The sequence below is a fragment of the Macrosteles quadrilineatus genome, unplaced genomic scaffold, assembly GCF_028750875.1.
Source record: "Macrosteles quadrilineatus isolate MER2022 unplaced genomic scaffold, UCM_ALF_1.0 Scaffold_6__1_contigs__length_79288215, whole genome shotgun sequence".
Lineage (NCBI taxonomy): Eukaryota > Metazoa > Arthropoda > Insecta > Hemiptera > Cicadellidae > Macrosteles > Macrosteles quadrilineatus.
In genome coordinates this window covers 72,192,726-72,203,085 of record NW_026542599.1, presented here as the reverse complement: position 1 = coordinate 72,203,085, position 10,360 = coordinate 72,192,726, and the positions used below count along the sequence as shown (strand labels likewise).

General features: G+C 31.9%; 1 protein-coding gene across 1 annotated transcript; it reads left to right on the top strand.

Moving 5' to 3' along the window:
- Nucleotides 1–1,389: 1,389 nt before the first annotated feature.
- On the top strand, nucleotides 1,390–9,047 carry LOC128997179 (uncharacterized). Its single transcript, XM_054422773.1, has 6 exons — nucleotides 1,390–1,448; nucleotides 2,012–2,051; nucleotides 4,688–5,010; nucleotides 6,457–6,484; nucleotides 7,317–7,698; nucleotides 8,977–9,047. The coding sequence occupies exons 1-5, from the start codon at nucleotides 1,398–1,400 to the stop codon at nucleotides 7,691–7,693; spliced, it is 819 nt and encodes a 272-aa protein (XP_054278748.1). The 5' UTR covers nucleotides 1,390–1,397; the 3' UTR covers nucleotides 7,694–7,698; nucleotides 8,977–9,047.
- Nucleotides 9,048–10,360: the final 1,313 nt, after the last annotated feature.

Sequence of the window (10,360 nt, the reverse complement as noted above, 5' to 3'; positions counted from 1 at the left end):
ATTTCCCTTGTTATGATTAAAACGAAAGGTAGCCTAAAGAATTTTACATGAAATTACCTAAACCAACGAAATTATTAATTTATGGTAATTTGAATTGATTTTAATAATTTTACAAACAAAAACGAGGCGTGTAGCAATAAATTATACAAAATTGATCTCAAACTTCAGTTCAAAACTCAAATTGTAATTTCCTTCATGTAACATTCATGAGACAAATTGATGGTAATTCAGGAATTGCTTCTGAATGAAATACCTTTACATCTGAGTGAATAGCGTCGAATATTTCATTTGACTATAATTTGATAATACGACTTTTGAATAGTAATATGCTTAGTAAATTGATGGATTTGTTTTATTCGTAATATTTGTGCTCTGATAGATTGTGTACCAAACAAGAGAAAACTACGAGAAAAACAAAAAAAAACAACAAGAGAAAAATCTGATGTTGAATCATAGAAAATCCACACTATGAACACCCCTAACGACGACGTAGTGTACGAACACTATGAGTATATCAACGTCGTGACATAGTTTTTAAACGGGTTTTAATTTGTAAAATGGAATGTGTGCATACCTTTATCCGTAGCATAAACAAATAGATTTGTCTATCTGTAGTCACAATAGTTTTATTGTTGTGACAGAGAACAGCTGATTAATATTTAACCTTTAACTTAATCTATTTTTAAACGCATGTAGTATTAACGGCTGCTGCAGTATGAGGAAATATAAAACTACTAGCTGGCCCGACAGACGTCGTCCTGTCCTTTGTCAAATGCTCGTTCATTTTTAAGATTAGCTCGTTCACATGGCTCAATCACGTCCTGGTTGAAGTTCCTTCGCTACTTTACTCACCTTTAGGTTGGAGCTCGTTCGCTGCGCTCACTTAGCTTCAGGTTAGCTCGTTCGCTACGCTAACTCGCCTCCAGGTTGAAGTTCGTTCGCTACGCGTACTCACCTTTTGGTTGCATCAAATCTACTAACCTAGTGAATATATATTTTTTTTATTAAATAATTGCTTTTAATTAATTGATTGTACTAATTAATTAATTGTTTGATCCACTTTTTGGTATTCATATTGTAATTTTTCTGTTGTAAGTTTGTATGGTAAATTTGAAATTATAATTACTAAAAAGTGATAGCAAGTTCAATGTTTTGAATTTCCTAGTTTGTTTAAATATTGTTATGTTTATTAGATTCTATGTCAACCAAAAATGTGTTAATTTTTCATTATCACTGATGAGTTTTAAATCCACTGAAAGAAAATATTCGTTATTTTTTACATTGGTAAGAATAAGCGACAGTGAAACTTCGTAAAATATGCAAGGTTCACCTCCAAACAGCTGTTGAACAACTGTTAATAATTATCTCCCAACCAACCTATCAGTCTAGCTCCAAACATGGTCCAATGTAACATATCAATATGTGTTTCTGTAATCTTTCTTTTTGTGGTAAGTAAATTTGTAATAGCAATAAGTTGTGGCTAAAAGTCTCTATCTAACGTTGTTAAATAGTGTATCTTTTACTTTCTATGACAGTAGAAACAGTTTTGATAAAGTAACTAAAGCACATAATATGAAAGCTATTTAAAGTAAAGGAAATATCATAATATCAATGATCTTTTCAGTGAATAAGGTCAAATTCTGAAATAAAAATAAACTACTTCTAATGCTAAAAACACTTTTTTTCGGTTCCAATGGTGTTCCAGAAGAAGTCAAGGGTTAACCAATTATGCCGTTAAAAATAATAAAATAGTAAAGAATTATCTTGCATGTTTAGTGAAATGATAAATAAAAAGTTTTATCAAGCAGATTAGAACAATTTTGAGACAAAGATCGGGCATTCCTTTCAGCTTACCAAGGTTTAAAATCAAATCCCATACGTTTAGAAAGTTCTATGTTTTACTCAACAATAAAACCATGTCACTTTAACATATTCAGTGAAAACGGAGGATTTGATATTTAGCACAAGTTAATTCTCAAAAGTGTGTTTTAATTTGGTTACTTATTTGTAGGTTTTAACAAAAGTGTCTCTCGTCGAAGGCACGTCTCCAGGTAGGTTTCAGTTTTATATTTTATTACTATCATAGAGCCGAGCTTTGCTAGAAATGATCATGAGTATGCTTGTTTCCTTACACATAAAAAAGATTATATATAATTAAAATCTATTGGCATTATGTTGTATTCATTACAGGCACATTCTTGAGCTGTCTCAATGAATGTTTTACACGTTGTTTTTTGCATGGTTTTCTTCCCTTAAAATACTTAGATTTTGAAAAAAGACTGAGGAAAATAAATTACTCATTCTCATTAAGCAGTGCTTCTTGGGGAATTTCTTCTTGTACAATTTCGAGTTGGTTTTTCATCAAAATTAGTCGGTAAAGAATATCTTTTTTATAGAATATTTCATATTTTAAAACACAATTCTTGTATGTGGCCTATGTACAGATGAATAAAGATATTTTGATTAGATTTGATTAGACCAGCTCACTTGCTCCATTTGAGACGATTTCTAGCATTATAAGAACGAGTTCAATTATCTATACTTGGTGTTCAGCCTAACGTATGTTGCTTTTAGGTATGTATTTCAATTTTTTTTAAATTTCTTATCATTTTTCAATACGGCCACCAACTAAAATTTTTCTTATGGAAGACCCTGTAGCCTATTTTATGTGTTTTTTTAAATAATAATTACTTGCAGTGTACATTCTGCATCATGTAGCTGCTAAAAGAGGAAGTTTATGGTGAAAATGCCAAGAGTAAATAGGAATTAAAATTGCATCTTCATTCTTAAAAGTCATACAATATACAGTTTTTCTATTTTCAAATTTACTATTTACTGCCATTTTTGAAACAATTAAATTAATATTTGTTTTTTATTTCATGGTATTTAAAGAATTTAGATGCAACTTTGAGACTTATTTACTCCCATTCATGTATTCATGCATTTTCGCCCAAAACTTCTCGTTTAGGAGTTCCATGATGTAGAATGTACATCCAATAAATTTTTTAAGTAGATTATTTTATTTACATGTTCATAGCTTAGTATAAAACAATAAAAGCCAAATCTTACCAAAAATAAATCTACCAACAAACAAAAGCCACAACATATTTATCCCCGATAAGAAAAACATAGTAATCATTGATTAAAATCATTATAAATCGTCTCTAAAACCATTATACATACAATAATGCTTTAGTGTACTGAATTATCATTTTTTCCACTTTTACCTATATTTTATCATATTATTCAAGACGGATCATTATATTTTCATGAGATAATTGCCATGTTTTCAAACATTGGAAAATCTTCGACAAAATTATACTGGTGTATCTGGACACATTGACGGTATGAGCTGAGTCGATATTTTGGCAAATTAATAGTGGTTTACGGAAACTAGATTGTATTTGTATTAATTGGTATGTTGAAATGTGTTAATGATTTGAAAAGTCGTCAAGCTGGAAAATTGGAATTTACTGCAGACTTTTTAGAGAGGTTAATTCAATGTAATCATTCAGCTTAGTGAAAAAATTATATGAATTTACCAATCAGAACTTGAACTCAAAAAGAGAGCATTTGAATGTTGTTAGACTAACAAAAAGGGCCGAGGACGTTTACTAACGCTAGTCAGCAACAAATACCATTTAATAAATCTCCAACCAAATATTCTCAAAGTCCACCGAGCAGCAGTCTAAAAAAAAAAACAGTCTACATACTGTACCTTATCCAGATGGTAAAAATATTCTCTTCTCCGATACTACACAAAGGTTCTAATTATAATGCGCTTGGATTGTGACATTCAATTCGGCTCATATTTCCATTCACCAACACATTGTCTCAATCAAGCGGAAACAAGAATTTTAAGAGCATAGATTATAGATTGGCTGGGTAGCCAAATGGTAATAGTGCTTGCCTAACAATCAAAATGTCACTGGTTCAATCCTGAGAAAAGTCAATGGCTTTTTGATATTTTGAAACTAAACCCAGCTGCTCCTGATCACTGGGCTTTAAAAAAATGGTCCTAGTTAATGAAACAGCTGATCATGGCAAGTAACACAGCTACACAGATCTCTCACACCATTTTACAACCATCCTTCACTCATGTTTGGGTTAAAATCCGTAAACTCACCTAGGTGGCCTCCCCATCTCAATAATTGATAATTGAAAATGTTTTTTGTTAATTTTCATTTACATTAGTTAAATACTAGATTTTCATATCAATAAAATAATTCATTTGTAATAAATGGCATTTGGCTTGACAACAAAAAATATACTTTACGATTATGTAGCTTGTAATTTTTTTATAATTTTGCAAACCTTAATGACCAACCTTACGGCCCATGTCAAATTTTAAAAGTTTAAATTCGTGTTTTAGCAAAGTATGGTACTTTTGAAGTAAAACATATGCTCCAAGTATGGATGCAATCATCGATACGGTTTCTGAGAAAGAATTGCATCTTACTCATAAGATTATCTATGCGATTCATACTCTTATTTTAAAATAGAAAAGAGTGTATATAGTATTCTCTCGTTTCACTTGTTTTGAATAAAGCCTTAATATATAAAACAAAGTAGTTTTAGGTATAGTCAAATGGTGCATTACATACAAATGTTTAAAAATCCCTAGCCTAAAATATACCTATATAAAACAGAAAATGTATTTTTGTTTTATCATATTTTATGCTTCTAGTCTTGAGCGCAAATATCCCCCTGCCTCCTTTTCTAAACAAGAATGAAGCAAAACAGAAATTGAATTGCCCACCAACAACACCTTTGAAAGTCAATGCAAATCTTGAACTTGAATGCTATTCCCAAGGAACATCCTTAAAGGGATTGTTGTTCTGGTACAACACTCATGTGTTAAATATGGAACTGGTCAAATGTGATTCGGATGTTAAGCAATATATAAAGGTGGAGAAAAGGAACGAGCTCAAGGTGCAGATGAACAAGTGCATTGTATATAAGCGATATGAAACCCGTTCCCCTGAAACTAAAAGTTGCAGCTTGACTCTGGTATGTTCATTATGTAATATGTATAGTATTTATATATGTAACTATACTAATTTGTAAAAATAACGGTTGATTGAAATAAAATCAGGTTTGTTTTAATGGCTGGATTGCCGAGTGGTTAGAGTGTAACCTAGGATTCAAACGATCCCCAAATCTATCTTGAGAAGAGTTAGCTTTGGTGGTTCAAAACTTAACCCTGCTGTCTTTGATAGTTAATGGTCCTTTGTAAAAATTCCCTGACTAATGAAACAGATGGTCTTAGTCAGATATAAAGTTACACGGGTGTCTCAATTACATACAGTCTTCCTTTACTAATGTTTTATTTAAGATACCTAGGTGGGGGTCCCCATTTCAATCAATAATTGGTAATTAAATGTGCATATTTTAGTATTAACTGAAAATGTATAAATAAATCAAATAAGAATATTGATTTATTTCTAATTGTAACCATCCAGCATGATAAAAAAATTATATTTTAATGGCTGAATTTATTTCAAAACTTAATCATCACAAAGTAAAGAGATTATCGGATTTTGTGAATAGCTTATGATATTATTTTTGACTATAAATATAAAGTAAAATTTTAGATGAACAATTAATAAAAGTCAAGAAAGTTCATTCAATTGTAAATAAACTGCCAAAGGGTTAGAACTGACACCTGCCTAAAGTTACCTTGTTATCAGTAATTATTTATGGCTGTCTAATATTATATTCAGCCATAGGCTGTTATTCCTTAATCAAATATAGACTGAATGAAGGCTAAATAAAAATTTATTTAGGTTTCCATACCTGAAAAAATAACTAGTGTACTTTTTTAATATTTAGATACGTGAAGTGATCTTCTATTGACAGTTCAGAACAAAGTTAATGATATGATGATAAAATGTTAATAATAAAATCACAGCCTCTTATTTAGAGATAAGAGGCTGTGATTTTTAGGTAGAGATTATTATTTATGTCTCTTGTCTATTTATGACTATCTATTGTTTTTTATCTATTGTTTAAACTTTGCAAAGTCTATTGTAATTATAGTGTAATTACTGAATGACCAATAAATCTATTCTAAATTCTAACGCAAAGATAGTTGTTCTTCAGAAGTTATTTCACTCTATCTATCACCGGAGAGTCTCAAACCTGTTAAACATGTTAAAGCGAAATATTCAACTTATGGTTTACTCGGACGTTGGTGATATTACCATGGCTTTGTTTACTTTTAATGTGTAAACATTCGTTTTCTTCAAAATTTTGTACTTCTAACGTTGGTAGTGGCCAATGGTTTACGTATTTAAATTACCTAAAATCATGAAAGAGACATTAATAAGCAAACGAAAACTTATCTTTAAAATGTGTTCAGCTAATCCCTAAAATGATAAAGATACAAGGGAGAATTTTCAAACTATAGTGTAAGTTAAGTTTTGTTAGCTTATTTTCATTTATTGTAATTTTTAGGGTCAACCTAGCTCTGGCAAGTCCCCAGGTATGTTGTGTTTTGTATTTTTCTAATCTCTTAGTTTGACTACAAAGATAGTGTAGATAAAACTTTCTTTAGCCCTAATCATATTGAACGCCGCTTTACCACCATTGGTGGCGTGGAATGTCGGGGGTCGCTCAGAAAAGACCTTTTTGAAATGAATTAATAAAATTCTATAAAATTCTAAAATTAATAAAAGTCTATATACATGCAGCAGATCTAGGGAACCTAATAATTGTTCTCTATAGCGTTCTTAAGCTGCTTGCCATTATATTCCAATTTTGGCTCAGATATGAACCAAAATTATCTCTCCTGCATATTGGCCCCGTTGCAAGGCACGGGTATAGTGGCTAGTTGATTATATAATTCTTGTAATTATATACTTGGTTTAAAAGTTTACTGTAACTTTATTATGACGAAAACAAGTACGACGTTATGAAAACTAAATATGTACTTTTAATTGTTTGCATCATCAGATATTCTAATTTGAGTTAAACGCCAATTTGAGTTGACATTGACGCCTTCTTTGGCTCACTGATTAAGTTATGTCAGCATAAATGTTTAGCAATGATGAGTTAATAAATACGATTCCAACCAGTTATGTAATTCCTTCACAGCATGTTCTTTGGAGCCTTCTCATCGTGGTTAATTACAATATTTAAAAAAAATACGTCTTAAAGACAATACGTCTAAAAGGTACAACTGATACAACGTAAAAACATCACACTCAGGGGAAAATACACAACAGAATAGATTAATAATTATTTAACAAAAATATAAGCTATTATTAATTATTACGGTTTGGAAACATTAATTAATAATGTTATGATTGTTCTAGTCACAAGCGTCACTGTCCGTAATGCACTGCGAACGACGAATGAAGCAATTAAAGAAATCATTCCCGAAACAGATGGGACAAATTATCAAGTGCTAACAAACTCGAGAATAAAGTACAAAGAGTTGAATGCCATCTACAATATTGTTGATTATAGCTACTACCTTCATTGCTATGAATCCATCGGCTATGGGCTTTTGTATTATCAAAACGAGTTCGTTTTGTTGATGACCTTGGATACATGTGGTGACAGCTTATGGAATTATGTGATGCCAAAGAAGGAGGACGGTAGACACGAGATCACTGTGCGCAGGAAAGATGGGTGTACCATCTATAACGTATACTTCGAAGGCCTAAAAGCCGATCGTATATGCAGTTAGCTTTGGTAGGTACCTTAGTCATAGAATGTAATAGTCATAGAATGTAATAGTCATAGAATGTGACACTTTAATGCCACATTAGCATGGTTTAATCTTTCAGTAATATGCCATATGGTACGGTTTCATGGGTACACATTGTCCAAAAAACTTGCATTAATGCAAACCAAAAGGTTGCATAGCAGTAACAATATTATTTTCCAAAACCTTCAACAACTAGGTAAATAGTATGATGCATTTGAAATGGTTTGAATATTATTTTAACATAAAAATTTCTACATTTACAACAATCGGTTGTAATGTTAATTATGCATTTGTTGCAATTGGAATTTTCCACAGTAGTTTACGCGATTGCGTAAAGATAGTGTTAACGACACGAGTACAAAATTTAAAGTACGAGCCTTGGCGAGTGCCTTCAACACTTCAACGAGTGTTGTTAACACTATTTATGTGAGTTGCGTCCACTACTTTTCCTAAGACAGTGTTTTAATTACTAAAAATCACTACTCATAACTTCTAAGAGAGGTTATGTTTTCGTATATAACCTCTCACTGCCGCTGATAGTGATGCAACGAAACATTGTATCAAACACTAATTGCACCACTCAACAATTAAATTGGCCTGAACAGCTGAGTTGAAGGTCGAATCACAAAAATTGTACTGCTTCTCTCTCAAACCTTGAACCTCATTGGTCCGTTACCCGTGTTGTTAAGAGTAAAACTATGCTGTTATGAAAGTAAACAATGCTGTTATGTGAAACTTTTCAATTCTAAGAACTGAACTGATACAGCTACTTTAAAAAACGGGCGTATGTAAAAGAAATTAATACTTTATATGAATGTTTCATTGTTACCTCGTACAAAACTGTAGCAATTTGTTTTCAAAATATACATAACAATTATACAAGAATAACAAAGAGCATTGTTTAAACTAAATTTAATTAATTTTACCAAACATTTTTGAATAAGCAAAGGCCTAGCTAAATATAATAATAGTCCTTTCTAAGGAACATGTCGGCCTTAGTCAGTTACAAAACTACAAGATCGCGCCACTCATCCTACACTCATCTCTATTCGCACTTGGCATAAAATACCGACCTTCCTATGGTCAACATTTTAGATAACAGTATTAACGTTATTTACGCCTTCATATTTACAAATTGTTAATTTAAAATAAACAATCTCCGTACTAAAATCCCTTATCCTTTTTGTACCATAAGGATATAATAAAAAGCCCCAATTTAAAGCTTTATGAACAGACTAATTTAATGTGATTGTTTTTTTCAGATACAGCTTTCATTCGGGAATGGATGACGATTTGAAACCATCTCGTTAATAAACATGATTTTATCACATGAGTACTGTATAGTTTTATACCCATTCACAGAATTGTCTTTGCTATTTTATTGTATAGTTTTTAAGTAGCCTATGTAAAACGTTTGTGTCACACTATGCATTTCCCCAATTTGTGTGACATTACTAACATCATAGTCAATACTGTATTTACAATAGTTATTTTCTTACAGTCAAATCTCTCACTGCCACTGATAGTGATGCAACGAAACATTGTATCAAACACTAATTGCACCACTCAACAATTAAATTGGCCTGAACAGCTGAGTTGAAGGTCGAATCACAAAAGTTTTACTGCTTCTCTCTCAATCCCTTTGTCTACTGACAAAGTGGGCTTCCTTGCACTGATTATAGTACAGAAAACTGCTAATTGCTGCATTCACTTACTTTGCCGCACACTTTTTACTTTGTCACACATCAGTATTCCAACCAAACAACACAACAGCGTGTTTTTTTACGCGTAGTTTTGTTCTGTTGATTTGTCTGTATAGCCAATGGATATGCACCTTAGCTGAGTCTGCTTGGTTGTTACTATTGCTAAATCAGCTGTTTTTTATCTTGTTAATTTTCGTATCGATACTACTGGTCTTCTATCCGTTATCGTTCATTGTTGACACTACCTATCAGTAGACTTAGAGAGTCATATGTTTATACATACTATGCTGTGTGATGTGTGTATGCAATAGACTGTAATGTTAGCGACAAGAAGTTAACTTACGAAGAAACGTTAAAATAACGTGACATAAAGGCATAAGGTGACTCAAACATCCTAACTACTCAATAAGTACAGGCTACAACAAAATAAGTCTAATATAATTAAAGTTTTTGAAACGGGAATGGGGAAATATATATGTAGAGGGTGTTTCGAAACTCTCTCCCGAAACTCCGTGGGCATGTTCCCAAGGTCAAAACAAACAAAAAATATCACATAAACATATACCCTATCTCGCTTCGTTTTCCACCCGTCAGTTTTATGTATTTTTTACATAACTTCCCATAACATTGGAACCACTTGAGGTGCCAACTTCAAACTTGGTACGTGCATGATGACTAATAGGAACTATTGTCTTGCAAAGTGTCAAGTTTATATTCTGTATAATTTCAAAATGGCAGCCATTTTAATTTTTCAAAGCTTAATAATAAAAAACCATAGGATTTATAAATACACCCGCCACAGCAAACCTGCAGACTAAGCGAATTTCCATTTGCCTGATTGGATTAACTCTAAAATATCTCTTTAAAAATATCACATTTATTCCCCCATTCAAATAGCAATGGTTTAACGTGTACTTAGGTTTGCTGCAACAGGGAGGGTAAA

Coding starts and splice junctions, on each gene's coding strand:
- LOC128997179 (XM_054422773.1), top strand. CDS start 1,398: ATGGTCCAATGTAACATATCAATATGTGTTTCTGTAATCTTTCTTTTT. Junction 5,011..6,456: donor AAAGTTGCAGCTTGACTCTG/GTATGTTCATTA, acceptor TGTAATTTTTAG/GGTCAACCTAGCTCTGGCAA. Junction 6,485..7,316: donor TAGCTCTGGCAAGTCCCCAG/GTATGTTGTGTT, acceptor TGATTGTTCTAG/TCACAAGCGTCACTGTCCGT.